Genomic DNA, 13,898 nt, shown 5'->3' with positions numbered 1-13,898 from the left:
GGGTCGGTAGCCGGCGCATGGTGGAGCGTCCGGCCTGGCCAGCACCCGCCAGCGCCTGGCCTTTCCTGTTATTCTGGCTGTTTTCCTGCCGCCCTCCCGCTGGGGGAGGAGAGACAGATGCGCCCTCTCCTCGGAGCGTGTTCCGCAGCCCGGGCCAACCCAGAGCCTCCCTCTGCGTCGCCGTGGGGACGGTCTTGATGGACATGTTTTTTGCACAGAAAAAAACTGGAGGAATTGTATTTTGCCGAAAGTGTCAGCCGGAGAGAAAATATTTCCTGCCTCTCTGGCGAGTGTTGATGGGCGAGATCCGGCAGCGGGCAGGGTGGGCGGAGGGCTCCAGGCACCCCAGCCCGGCCCCAGCCTGGCCCAGCTCCCTGCCGGGTCTGGGAGCCACCCACCCCGTCCCCGGACAGCCCTTCCCACCCTCTCAGGCGCCCCAGCCTCTCTCTCTCCTCGGTAAGGACTGGATGGGGTAATGGCAGTGGCACTGTGGTTTGGAATTGGGGAGGATTTTGGCTGGGCCAGGGGTGAGCAGGAGTATCCCCCGCCCCCGTCCTAAACAGACCCTCTGGCTGTGCGCAGGGGTGGAGGCTGCAGAGGGGAGGCCTGGAGGCCACAGAAGAGAGTTGCTGGGCCTGGGCCACTCTGCAGCCCTCACAAGGAGAGAGGGACTCAGAACAAGCACCTTAGACGGCGGGGGCAGGGGGAGGCGTCTGTGGACTGCTCAGGACCAAGCGAGCCACCTGGCCCGTTCAGGTCCAGAGAGACGGAGCTGGTGTTGAAACTGGCAGGAACTCCTGGCCAGGTGGCACCCCGCCTGCGGGGCTCCTGTGGGGGGCCCGCGAGGGGAGCCAGGCCAAGGCGGGGCCTTCTGGAAGCTTCTGTGCCCGGCGTGGGGGAGGCGGCCCAGGGCGGGGGCTCTTGTTTGGTTTCGTCCTCTTCATGCAGATGAAGTTCACGGGCACAGAGGGAGCTGCTTGGAAGGCACTGTGTCCACTCTGCTCTCCAGCTCCAGAACACTCCAGCGCCCCGGAAGAAAGCCCGGCGCCCCAGAACGCTTTAGTGTCTAAAACTCTTAAAAATTTATTGTGGTCAAAGATACAGATCTGTCCAGACCTTCCGTTAGTGACCCTTGGTACCACCCCACACTGTGAGGCCATCACCTCCATCCAGTTCCAGAACATTCCATCACCCAAAGGTGCTCGCGTGAGTCCCCACAAGCCCGCCCAGCTCCACCCTGCCTCCACAGTCCAGGCCCTCCCGGAGTCCCTGTCCTGGGCCCTCCTGTCACTGGGCCACGCCCCGAGGCCTCGGGAGCAGCCGCTCCACCCAGGGCTTCTGCCCCAGGCCTCTGCCAGCGCCCAGGGCCCCTCCTGCAGCTTCCCGCCCCCGGGCACCCGGAGACCGGCCCTGCCCCACCCCCACCTTCCCAGAGACCCGGCCCTGCCGCCGCTGCCCAACCTCCTCCCCTCCGGGGAAACAGGTCGCTAAGCTGCAGGCAGGGGGCTCCCTCAGCCAGGGGCCGGGTGTTTTCGCATGTCACTGAAGCGACTCCGAGGTCCTTCTGCTGCTCGAGGTGGGGACCAAGCCTTTCCTGGGCTTTGCGCCTCCATATGTAAGATGCCAGCGGAAAGATGAAGAGATACAGCGTGAGCATGGGGGTGGCCCAGGACAGGGCCCAGCGCTCCACGAATGGTAAGAATAGGCTCCTCAAGGTAGCTGACACTCGTGTAGCACCTACTGTATACCTGGCCCCACACTGAGAACTTTATAAAATTTGGGGGATGCTGCCTGGGTCTTGTGCACGCTAAGCTCTGCCTCAGAGCCACTTCCGGACGCACAGAAGCACCGCCACATGGAAGGAACACTTATTATCCCATGTTGCTGATGAGGTGACCAAGGTCACACAGCCAAGAGGTGTCAGAGGCTGAACTGGATCCGAATCTCTCTGATCCCAAACCGCCTTCCTCTCAAGCTGCCCCATCTCCTCTTCCCGGAGAGGAACAGGGGGTGACTTACTCTTGAGGGGGGCGCTGCTGGCCTGGAGCGGCGCGCAACGGGCACGTGGCGCAGGGCGCAGGGTGCAGGGCGGGGCGGGGCTCCGGAGCGCGGCCGTGGTGCGCGCGACCCGCAGCCCGGACTCTGCTGCTCGGCCACCCGCGTGGGCGTGCGCGGTACGCAGCGTCCAGGCCTCTGCTCAGGGCGAGGAAGCCCAGGCGCAGGCGGAGCCCCAGCGCAGGATCTGCGTCAGCCCAGCGGCCATGCGCACGGCCGCCGCGGGACCGAGAGTGCTGACCCCAGACCCGGCCCTGCAGCCCCTGACCCTCCCCGCGCCCCTCCCAAGCACCCCGACCGGCTGTGGGCATTGCAAGGACTTTGCATTTTCTTCTTTCTCTTGAGCCTCGGCCTCGCTAAGTTGCCCAGGCTGGCCTTGACCTGAGATCCTCCCGCCTCGGCCTCACATGCTCTGCTCAGCACGAGCTTCTGGGCCAGGCTGCATCCTCCTCACATGGTGCGGTTCCCAGCTCGGTCCGAGCCGTGGGCACACGGGTCACGTGGGTGTGCGCTGGCATTTTCCCGGTGAGACCCCTGGGCGCGCGGGGCTGGGTCACCTGCTAGGCGTGCTTCTCTCCAGAAGGGGTTGGGGCTACTGGTCAGCTTTCCGTTGCTGTAACAAAATGCCCGGGGCCATCAGCTTAGACAGACACAGGGTTCGCTCTGCTCACGTCCTAGAGGTTTGGGCCCTGTTGCCTGGGGCCCACGGTGGGCGGCACCTCGCAATGGGAGCGTGCGGCGGAGAGAGCTGCTCCGTGCGTGGCCGGGAGCGGAAAGCGGGAAAGAGGAGAGGCCCAGTTCCCCAGCGACAGTCCGCCTCTGGTACCATCCCGGAAAGGCTTCCCCTCCCCCCGCTAGCACCAAGCTGGGACCGAGCTCGACCCAGATGGCGACCTCGGCGGGCTGCACATCCCAAGCGCGGGTCTTTTCCTTCCTCTTGAGACGACTGGACTCGGTTAGGAAGGGGAGACAGGGCAGGCCACGTGGCTGGCAGGTGGCAGTCCAGGGCAGGGACTGGCCAGGGTGTCCTGGAGCAGGCTGGGGCGGGAGTCCACCCCCTTCAGTGTGTCTTCTGACCTGGCCGAGAGCAGCGTGCACTCTGCATGGTGTTCTCTAAGGGTTGGTATCCAGAAGTCACTTAATGAATGCTCACAGAGACGCCAGGGAGAGCTGTGCACCCAGCAGAAAGTCGACTCTCCCTCCTCCCCACCCGGAATCTGCAGGGGCTCCCTACTGCCCTTGGGTTAGGCTGAAGCCACCTGTGCCTCCCGCAGGGGCAGCCGAGGCCTCCCCGAGCCTGCGCCAGCCACGGGCGCCTTGCTGTTTGGGGAGCACCCAAGCCTGGGCTGCCTCAGGGCCTTTGCACTCGCCGATCTGCTGCCTGGAACCTCTGCTCTTGAGTTGTGTGTGGACAGCCCTCCCCGTTGCGCTTTCACCTCAAAGCCGCCCCTCAGGTGAGCCCTCCGGCCTCCCGTCCAGCTTAGGCGGCCCCTCCCTCCTCTCTGCCCTTAGAGGCGACACCGCAGAGTCCTTTACAGTGGGAGAGGAATCTCGGGGCCTGGGCTGCGTCTGCACAACTCTCCTCAGTCCCTCCTGTCACAGAGGAGGCGGGCTGGGCGGTCCTGGCCATGCCGCTGAGGGTCCAGGGGACACGCCCACCATCTGCCTGGGCTGCCGGCCCCACAGGGTCTCGTCAAGCTCTGGTTTTCTCAGACGCGGTGCCCGTGGCCCTGGGGTAGAGGTGACGCACCCGTACGGAGCGAGGGTCCCGTCTCAGGCTCAGGATGGGACCTGGAGCTGCCACTGTGCGACTGGGTGGGGGAGAAGAGAGGCCCGATTTGCAGTGGCCGTGTGGCTCTCATCTGGGTCTCTGAGCACCTATGGAGTGCCTGCTGGATACCAAGGCCTCGGAAACACCGTGCAGAATCCAGGTTGCTCACGCCAGGTGGCCTGGTGGTCGGGGTCTTGGGACGGCCACCCCCACATTCTCCACAGCAGCCCCCAGGCCCCCTCCGCACCCCAAGCCGCGAGGCTGGGGCCTGGGAGCCGTGGGGTGGCCTGGGCGACGCTGGCACCGGCAGCAGGCAGATGCCGGCTATTTCAATCCAGGGGAGCTCGTTAGGCAGCTGCTTCCCGCCTGGAGTCGGCGGAATTAGAATCCGACTCATTCCCGAATTAAAACACACGCGCGCGCACATGCACACACGCGCCCCGCCACCATTTGGAGGCGAGACTCGTTCGCGGTTGGCAAGCTGTGCCTTCCCGCCTGGGCTCCGGGGCTCGGTTCCGCCTGGCAAGTTACATCACAGCCCAGCGGTTGCCAGCTGGGCCTGCGGCCAACACGCCCCAGGGGCCCGATCCTCCCACCTGCCCAGGCTCCGCTGCTGCCGGCCGGCTGCCAACCGGGCATCCCTTGGATTCCTTCCGGGGCCTGGGACCCAGCAGGGTTCCGACCCACGTCTGCTTCTCCTGGGGTCCTCGCTTCACCTGCCACTTACGGCAGAACCCGCGCATCCCCCCACCTCCTCGTCAGCACCTGCAGTTCAAGACGGGACTTCCGGCGGCTGTGTTCCTCCCTGACTGCTACTGCACTGGTCTGAGCCCGTATCACCTGCAGCCTGGATGCCTGTCCCACACCTCCCAGGCTCCTCCGCACCCCGTTATTATCCCTGAGCAGCCAAGAGGATCTCCTCAGAGCTGCAGTGGCATCCTGTGGCTCTGCCTCCCAGGCTGTGGCCGGGCTGCACGTTAGGGGTTTCTGGGGTGAGGGAAGGCGGGCGCCGTGTGCTGGGGAGCACCTGCGAGGTGCACCGTCTGGTGCGCGGTGTTCTCCCTGCCTGTCGCACCCGCGGGTTTCCGTAGTCCCGGGGAGCTCGCGGGGCTGCCTGGGGTCCGCAGCTCCACAGGGTGTGGTTGGCGGCATCCGTCCTCAGCCCTGCCCGAGGGGCTCTGCGTCTGCTGGTGGCTGCTGGGGGTCAGCACTGCGCCCCTCCCTCGGTGCTGGTCCTGGGGGCGCTGGGAGGTGCCCACAGGGCAGCCTCGCCCGAAGCAGCCGCTCCTGCCGGCAGCTCTGCCCTCAGTGCTTCATGCTGCCCCGGGGCCTCCCGGCCTCCCGGCAGGAGCCCCGCGCCCAGCCTCTTCCTGCCCGCCCCTCCCGGCTGCTTGGGACCCAAGTCGACCAGCCGCTCAGGCAACAAAAGCAGGCGGCGGGTCCCAGCTCGCCTCTGCCTGCCCCGCCCTGCGCCGGCCTCGGCCTCCTCCTCAGACTTTCTTTTCCTTAGTGCCTTAGGGAGTTTTTTTAGTGCCTAAGGATTTCTGTTATTTTTTAAAAATGTTTTGTTTTGAAATAATTTTAAACTTACAGAAAAATTGCAAAAATAGCATAGAGTTCCTGAGCACCCTTCTCGCGGCTTCCCCTGAAGTTAACATCTTACATAAGCACAGGGGGACGATCGGACAGGGACAGCCGCCTGGCACCCTGTCACTCCGCCATCCACCCGCCGTACTGAGTTCCGCCAGATTTTAAAAGACAGACTTTGGCTGGGTGTGGTGGCCACGCTTCCCCTCCCAGGTACCTGGGAGGCTGAGGCAGGAGGATTGCAAGTTGGAGGCCAGCCTCAGCAACTTATCGAGACCCTGTATTAGAATAAAAAATAATGAGGGGTGGGCGTGGCGCAGTGGCAGAGCCCCTGGACACTGTCCACTTCTTCCTCCTGCCCAGCTGTGCCCCAGGACCCGCAGGCCCAGCCACGCATTCTAGTCTCTCCTAGGAGACCACCCCCCAGATCCTCCACTAAGGCCTTCTTTCTGTCCCGGGGTCCCAGGACCCCAACCAGGGGCCCACGTGCTGCCGAGTCGTCTGTCACCCCGTCCCCGTCAGACGGCCCCCAGTCTGTCCTCATCCATCTGACCTCCACTCTTGGAGGCCCTGCAGGTCTTTGCAGAAGGTCCCTCCGTGAGGTGCCTGGCTTCTCCCGGCCAGGCGGGCTCTGCTGCTGCCCAGAGCCCAGGAGGCGCCCGCCGGGTTCCCTCCTGGAAGCTCGTGCGCTGTCCTCCGGGGCTCTGTGGCCTCCCGGGCTCTGTGGCCCCCCGTGCCCGGCCAGCCTCGCAGGTGGCCTCGCCCTCCAGAGCGTCCTGCTCATTGGTCTGGACAGAGTCCAGCAGCCTCTGCCTGGCAGAGCCCAGGGTGGGGACCGGGGGCCTGCGGCCACTCTGGTCCAGCGCCTGGCACAGGGTCAGGTGGCTGCCAGGAACAGGGTGAGGACCAGGGACAAGGACCCGGGGACGGACAGACGGACGGACGGGAATGGGGCCCAGGAAGAGACGCCCGGCCACCGGCCACCACCCTCAGATGGCCAGAGTCCGCCCACACCCGACAGGTGCACTCCAGAGGGTCACAGGCGACACTGAGCCAGGGCGGAAGGTTCCGGGGGGGGCGAGGACCCTGGCAGCCTGGGCAACGGGCCGGGAGGCCTCCTGCGGGGCCTGCGGGAGCCCGAGGGGCCCTGGACGCTGTCCCTCCCTCTCCGCTTCCCTCCGAGCTCCGCAGAGGCAGCCTGGGGACCTCCGTGAGCTCAGTCCTCCTCCTGAGCTGACTGCCTCAGCCTTCGTCACAGTGACCGGAAGCTGACCGAGAGCAGGGACCCTGGAGGGGAGTGTGGTCACTCTGACCTCCCAGCCTCCAGGGGACCCGAGTGAGGAGGTGAAAGCGCAGAGCGGGGTGCGGGGTGGTGGCCGTGCCCGAGGGTCCCCGCGTGTGGGCACGGTCCCCGAGGGTCCCCGCGTGTGGGCACGGTCCCCGAGGGTCCCCGCGTGTGGGCACGGTCCCCTGAGGGTCCCCGCGTGTGGGCACGGTCCCCCGAGGGTCCCCGCGTGTGGGCACGGGTCCCCGAGGGTCCCCGCGTGTGGGCACGGTCCCCGAGGGTCCCCGCGTGTGGGCACGGTCCCCCGAGGGTCCCCGCGTGTGGGCACGGGTCCCCGAGGGTCCCCGCGTGTGGGCACGGGTCCCCGAGGGTCCCCGCGTGTGGGCACGGTCCCCCGAGGGTCCCCGCGTGTGGGCACGGTCCCCGAGGGTCCCCGTGTGTGGGCACAGGTCCCCAAGGCCGCGTCTTCGGTTCACGATGGATCAGCCGCCTGCGTCTGACGGGGACGCCTCTCCCGCAGCAGCCACGGGCCTGAGCTGAGTGGCACCACCCCAGAGGACCTTGTGCTCCCCACACTGCAGCAGCAGCCGGCCTTTATGGTGCACCTACTGCATACAGTGGACCTGCCGTTATTGGGCACCAACGTGTGTGACTGGGAGGTCAGGCCACGACAAGCCAAGGGGCGGAGCCTGAAGAACGCGCTCAGACGCTGCTCCCTGGGCCCCTGCACCTCCACACTTGGCTTCCCTGGGGAAAGCGGCCACGAGGTTTGAAACCAACCCAGCAAGACCACCATGCTGTTCAGGAAGGACGAGAGGAGTGTCCGCGACACTCAGTCCAGCTGAAGCCTGAAGTTGCAGATGTGGAGCCCGTGGGTACCGAGGGCCAGAGGGCCCGTGTGCCGACAGCAAATGCCAGTGGACTGGGGTGCCTCCCCTCCCTGCTTTGCAAACGGTGCCGCGTGCACACCTCTCCCTCCTCACCACGACTGCCACATCAGTAGGTGGAGGCGTCCCACTCCTTTTCAGGGGTGAGTAGTACTCCACTGCCTGGCCAGGCCTACAGCGCTCTAGCTAGTTTCCTTTTGATGGGAACGCAGTCGCTCCATCGTGCGATCACAGACCACATGGCACGTGACCAATGTCATCGAGAGATGAAAGGCCACAGGTAGAATTTCTGGGTCAAACGGGAAGGGCCTTTTTTATTGGTCAGAATTCTCATGAAACGTTCCATCCATGGGGACACTTGGGAGTGGACCGAGGTCTCCAGGCCCCGCCCCGCCCCGAGGCAGGCTGCGGTCGCCACCGCCCACCTGCGTAGAGCTAGCCATCCTATCGCTGCCTGCGGGTGCATGCAGAGGAGGGTCCCCGGGAGGGGCTGGGGTTCTGCCTTTGCGGGAGCAAGATCAGGGGTCCCCAGGGTTAGGGGACGCCCTGAAGTCAGGACAGGGGCAGTGCATCGTGGGTAGAGCGATTGAGACCCACAGGGAGGCAGCGAGGCGGACGTGGAGGCCGAGGCGGGGAGAGGTGGGGCGTGGCCGGCGGGGTAGCAGCCTGCAGGAGCCCGGAGACAGCCGGGCAGGGGGACCCTGCGACAGCTCCCCTGGGCACAGCGTGGGCTGCAGAGGACCAGGGAGGATGGAGCGCTTTCCCTCCCTGCCTCCCACAGCCAGGAGGCCGAGGAGCCGCAAAGTCGAGGCTCAGATGAACCGAACAGCAGCCTCCTGGGGTGCAGCCAGTCGCTCGGGTCCCCTCACGGGGCACGGGAGGCGTGGGGGTCGGGTAGGTCCCAAAGGCCCTGTCAGGCTTGGTCCCAGCCTGGAGCCACGGGGAGGCTGGGCCTCTGAGGAGGCCCGGGGGAGGTCTGAGGCCGCTGCTGGGCCCCGTCTCCCCGCCGCCCCTCCGCCCGCTCCTGCCTGGCCAAGGCCCAGGGCGGCCGGCCACCGACCGGGGACTGGCACCTCCACAGCCAGAGCCGGAGCCAACCTGTGTCCGGGGCTGACCCTCTGGCTCGGGGTTGTGGCCTGGGGCCTGCGGGTCTGTCCTGGCGGCTCCTTCCCCCCGCGGGCGCCAGGCCGCCCAGCTCCAGTGTCCAGCCGCGTCCAGGAAGGTGGTGCTCGGCCTTCCAGCCGCCTGGAGCCGGGGCGGCTGCAGGAGAGACAGATGGACAGAGACGGAGCTGGGGAGAGACGAGAGAAGAAGAGAGGAGAGAGACGCGGCAGGGCGGGGGAGACGAGGCGCGTCCAGAGGGGACAGGAGGGGCCGGGCAGGGACTGCGGGGCGCGGGCCGGACGCCCCCTGCCCGCTGGGCCGCACAGCCGGGGCCCCTCCCGCCACCTGCCGGGCCAAGTCCCAGGGCCAGTGTGGGCCGCGTGCCTCGCCCGCAGCCAATCCTGTGGCTTGGCGGGGGCCGCGCTCTCCCTGCCAGGCCTGGGCCACCTGCACCCGGCCAGCAGGTCCCCCAAGCATACCCGTGACTGGCCCCAGCAGGTCACAAAGGCGGCCGGCGCCACCACCATTATCCCTCACGGAGGAGCCGCTGGGTGCCCAGAGAGGGCAGCCGCAGACTTGGGGTTGCCCAGCAAGAGCAGTCGGGCTGGCACTGCGACCCACACTGGGGATGGAGGAGAGGTCAGCGTGAGGGGCAGGGGCAACACCGGCAGAGGAACGTGCTGGGCCAAGTGGAGGCCGGGAGGTGGAGGAAGGGCCTCCTCCAGGAGGTCGGTGAGGCCCCGCCCCCTGGTGCAGCCCTGCCCCAACCGGAAGCCAAAACGGCCAAGCAGCTTCAGCCGGGTCTGGCAGGCCTGGCTGGGGCTCCTCTCCTGCGCCAGGGTGGGTCCTGTGCCCGCCCAGAGAAGTGGCGCCTCTTCCCGCGGCCTCCCTAAGCTTGGGGACCCACCCAGGCACCAGGCTGAGGCGCTCCTGCCACCGCTTAGCCTCGGGCCAGCTGTGAGCTGCCAGGGGCTAAAGGGAGCTGCGAGCCACATGGGAGTGACACCATTCTTCTCTCCCGGCGGCTGGGCTGGTACAGGGCAGGCTGGAGCTGCCTAAGCCGCGAGCGAGCCAGGCCCGGGCAGGATGAGGAATCCAAGCGGGAAGCACTCCTTCCTGCTCGGCCATTCCGAGTGCCTGGAGCCAGCCTCACCTGAGGCCCACGCTGTGGAGTTCCCAGTAACACACACTGACAGGTTCTCTTCTCCACTAAACCAGGGTGCACTGCGCTCTGTCTTCTGCCCACACAAGTCCCCGACGGTACGTGTCTGTGACGTGGAGCAAGAACCACGGAGCGGGGCTTCTGCACCCTCCAGCTCCCCCTCCCCCTCAGCAGGCTCCAGGACGGGGCGTGGGGGTCCCAGGTCCCTGTGTGTCTGCCCCTCCTGAGCTCCCCGTCTGCCCCGCCCCCCACGCTGAGCTCGAAAGAGAAACCAGGCTGCGGGGTGGCGGGAAGCCAGGCGCCAACGAGCTGGGACAGTGAGCCTGCCCTGTCCCTGGATCCTGAACTGGACTCAGAGTCTCCTTCGTGAGATGGGGCTTGGGGACCTTTCACTCTTTCACAGGCCTATACTGAGGTCCTACTATGTGTCAGGGCAGGGGCAGGTGGAGTCTCTCGAGGAACTCACGGTCCCATGGGGGAGGCGGGTGAGGCTTGGCGCTCGAGGAAGGTGATGTCACAGGAATGCCAGGCGGAGGGGCTGTGGACCGCTCTCAGCCAGGTCACAGGGAAGCTGGGCTCTGGAGGTGGGCGGGTGCTCCAGGCAGGGGTGCAGCCGTGCAAAGGCCCTGAGGCAGGATGGAGCCCGGTGTGTGGGAGGCACAGCAAGGAGCTTGTGGTTGGAAAGAGGCTGGGGAGGGGGTAGGTGGGCTCCGGGTCTTCAGCACTGAACTCCTGTGGGCGGGTAACAAGTCCAGGTGCCCCGGAGACTCAGAGGTGCCATCTTCTCAGTGAGCGTCTGGGACCCTCAGGGAGCACCGCGTGAAGACTGCGTCCACGTTGGGGAACCTGGTCCGCCTGTGGGCCCTGCAGGCCTCCGTGGGTCCGGGGCTGCCGGGAGCCAAGATGCTCTGAGCTGGGGGGAGGTTTCCAAAGGCTGAGCGGCCCAGTGAGGGGCCCAGCCACGTCCCTGCAGTCCCGGGCCCAGGTGGCTGGGGGCTCCCGGGACTGGAGTGTGCGGGACGATGTCACAGAGGCTGGAGGCCTCTAGAACCCTGAGGGCTCCTGGGCTCAGTGTCATCGGGCAGAGGGCTGGCTGGGGCTGGACGCCCTGAGACCAGGCTGCTGAGACACCATGGGGGCCAGGCTGCCAGCGGGAGCCGCCTCTGCCTAGGGCCCGCCCGCCCCCGCACCGCGCCCCGCCGCCAGCCCCCTCCAGCTCACCTCCCTTCCCTTCCCGGCCCAGGAGCCCCTGGGAGGCCCCAGAGATGCCCCAGGGCCTCCTGGAGTCCGCCGTCCCTGGGGGGACCTAACCCGGAGAGGCCGCAGCAGCGGGCTGCCATGGGGCGGCCGGGCCCGCTGGCCGTCAGGGCCGCGCTGATCCTGTCCCTGCTCCTGGTGCCCTCGCAGGCGGTGGTGCGGGCCGTGCTGGAGGGCAACGCCAGCTCGGTGGACTTCGCAGACCTGCCCGCCTTGTTCGGGGTGCCCCTGGCGCCGGGTGGCGTGCGGGGCTACCTGATGGAAGCCAAGCCGGCCAACGCCTGCCACCCCATCGAGGGCCCGCGGCCCGGCAACCGCTCCCTGGGCGCCATCGCGCTGATCCGCCGCTACGACTGCACCTTCGACCTCAAGGTCCTGAACGCGCAGCGCGCCGGCTTCGAGGCTGCCATCGTGCACAACGTGCGCTCCGACGACCTGGTGCGCATGGCCCACGTCTACGAGGAGCTGCGGCGCCAGATCGCCATCCCCTCGGTGTTCGTGGGCGAGGCCGCCTCGCAGGACCTGCGGGTCATGGTGCGCTGCGACAAGTCCGCCCACGTCCTGCTGCTGCCCGACGCGCCGCCCTGCCCCGACCTGGACTGCCACCCCGTGCTGGCCGCGTCCTGGGTGCTGGGCCGCACCCTGGCCCTGTTGGCCTCCACCTGCTTCATCCTGCGCCGCCTGTGGCTCTGGATCCGGGGCTGGTGGCCGCGGGTGCCGCCCGCCAAGGCGCAGGCCTGCCAGAAGGCGCAGGTGCGCACCTTCACGCGCAGCAACGACCTGTGCGCCATCTGCCTGGACGAGTACGAGGAGGGCGACCGGCTCAAGATCCTGCCCTGCTCGCACGCCTACCACTGCAAGTGCATCGGGCCCTGGTTCTCCCAGGCCGCCCGGCGCTCCTGCCCCGTGTGCAAGCAGTCGGTGGCCAGCACCGAGGACGGCTCCGACTCCACGGTCGAGAGCTTCGGCGACGAGGACGCGTCCCTGCCCGGCCACCAGCCGCCCATCTGGGCCATCCAGGCCCGGCTGCGCTCCCGGAGGCTGGAGCTGCTGGCCCGAGCCAGCCCCAGCCGCCACTGCAGCACCACGTCCCTGGGGGCGGTGGACACCGGCGTGCCCTCCGACAGGTCCCCGGAACCCTCCTGAGGCTGCTGCCCTGGCCGGAGACAATCCAGGGCGGGAGGGTGGCAATGGATGTTTCTAGAATAAAGTGGGTTTGAATGTGGATTTTCGCCCTCCACTGCTCTTGGGCTACCCGGCCTCGGGCTGGGTCGGTGAGGGACGCCCGGCCCCGCCCCCGGGGCCCCGCCCTCCAATTGGCCCCGCCCACCAGCCCGCCCCTCCCGCCGGCCGTGGACACTGAGGCTCCAGCCCCTTCGGTGCCGCCACCGTCGGGGAAACCGCCTCCGGCCCGGACGGCGCGTGCGCACGCCTTCTTTTAAAATAAACAGTTTACTTTGGAAGCGTGTTGGATTTCCAGAAGCGTGTGCGACTGCGCGAGCGGGTCCCTTCCTTGTGCAGTCGGCAGACCCGGCCCCAGTCTCTGGGAGAGCGACGCGTGCTCCTCCCGCCTGCGGGGCTGTGCAGACCTTCGCGCGTCCCGCAGCCGAGCGACCAGGCCTGGCCGCCCTGCAGGCGCTCTGCCACCCGTACGTGGCAGCCAAGGCCCGGCTTCGGGTTGGCACACCGCAGCTGCAGCTATCTAGGGGTGCCACCCAGAGGGAATGGAGGCCACCCCCACGGCCGTAGGAGCCAGCCGTGTCCCCTCCCGGCCTCGCTGGCTCTGCGCCCGCTGCCCACTCCTTTCTTATGTGAAGCGAACCCCGTGTTTTTTCATCGTGAGGGTCTCCTGGCCCTTCCTGGTCACGCTCTGGCCTGCGTGGAATGGGGACAGAGGTGGTCTGAGGTCCCTGCCTGCCCCCCTAGGTCATGGCTCCGTGCTGGGGACCTCCACCAGCTTCCACAGGACCTCACCCCAGCCCGTCTAGGGTCACTGGGGGCCGTATTCAGGGTCCCTGGCTTGCTGGCAATGACCCTGGGTGGCCAGGCAAGGGCAGCCTCTCTATCTAGCAAGCAGAAGAGGGTGAGGACGGAGAAACAGACGCAGGAAGGGACAGTGTAAGGGCAGCGCTGGCGTGGGATCCAGGACCCGACCACAGCAGCACAGGCACACAGGACTAATTCCCAGTATGTGTCCTGAGTCTGTGGATGGCCTGGAGGCTCCCTGCTGTTCCAACCCGGACTTTTTACACCCTTGGCCCCCAGGCTCCACCTCCTGGGGCAATGCAGCTGCTTCAGCTCCAACCTTCACACGTGCATTCCAGGCAATGAGGAAGGACTTGACTCTCCCTTTAAGGACACTTCGGTCGCGGAGACGAGTCGGGGATGAATGAAAGACTCCCCAGGCTTTAGCCTGAGTCTCCTCCCAGGGGAGCGCGTCCCTGGACCTAAGCTCCTCCCGAGGCCCTACTGTGCGCTGGTCGCTCCACCATCCCGCCTCGGCGGCCGCGGTCTCCCGCCCGTGAACCGGGGAGCAGGCACCTGGGCGGCTCTCTGCGCTGCCCGCTGCGCTGAGTGACCTGCCCTCGGATTGGCTGGGGTGGCGCCGCCCTTCCAGCTGCCAGGCTTCCGGGGCGGGGTCTGCGCACAGGCGCCAGGCGTCCGTGGAAAGGCCCGGGTCCCCCGCGGCCAGGAGGTGCTTACTGCGTGCACGTGGGACCTGCGGCCTCCCAGCCTCCTCCAGCCTCCGCGAGGCCTCGGCGCGGCTCCCGGGAGCACAGGTGGAGGCCC

General features: G+C 67.3%; 1 protein-coding gene across 1 annotated transcript; it reads left to right on the top strand.

The window, feature by feature from the left end:
* Positions 1–313: 313 nt before the first annotated feature.
* On the top strand, positions 314–12,551 carry Znrf4 (zinc and ring finger 4). The gene is given in 5 exon segments (XM_047531498.1): positions 314–456; positions 1,099–1,695; positions 3,330–3,509; positions 7,219–10,950; positions 10,952–12,551. Coding segments are annotated over 2 exon segments (1,380 nt in total). The 5' UTR covers positions 314–456; positions 1,099–1,695; positions 3,330–3,509; positions 7,219–10,873; the 3' UTR covers positions 12,255–12,551.
* The last annotated feature ends 1,347 nt before the right edge of the window (positions 12,552–13,898 follow it).

The sequence above is a fragment of the Sciurus carolinensis genome, chromosome 17, assembly GCF_902686445.1.
Source record: "Sciurus carolinensis chromosome 17, mSciCar1.2, whole genome shotgun sequence".
Classification (NCBI taxonomy): domain Eukaryota; kingdom Metazoa; phylum Chordata; class Mammalia; order Rodentia; family Sciuridae; genus Sciurus; species Sciurus carolinensis.
Note: the sequence above shows the minus strand (reverse complement) of the source record. Positions and strands in the feature narration are given on the sequence as shown.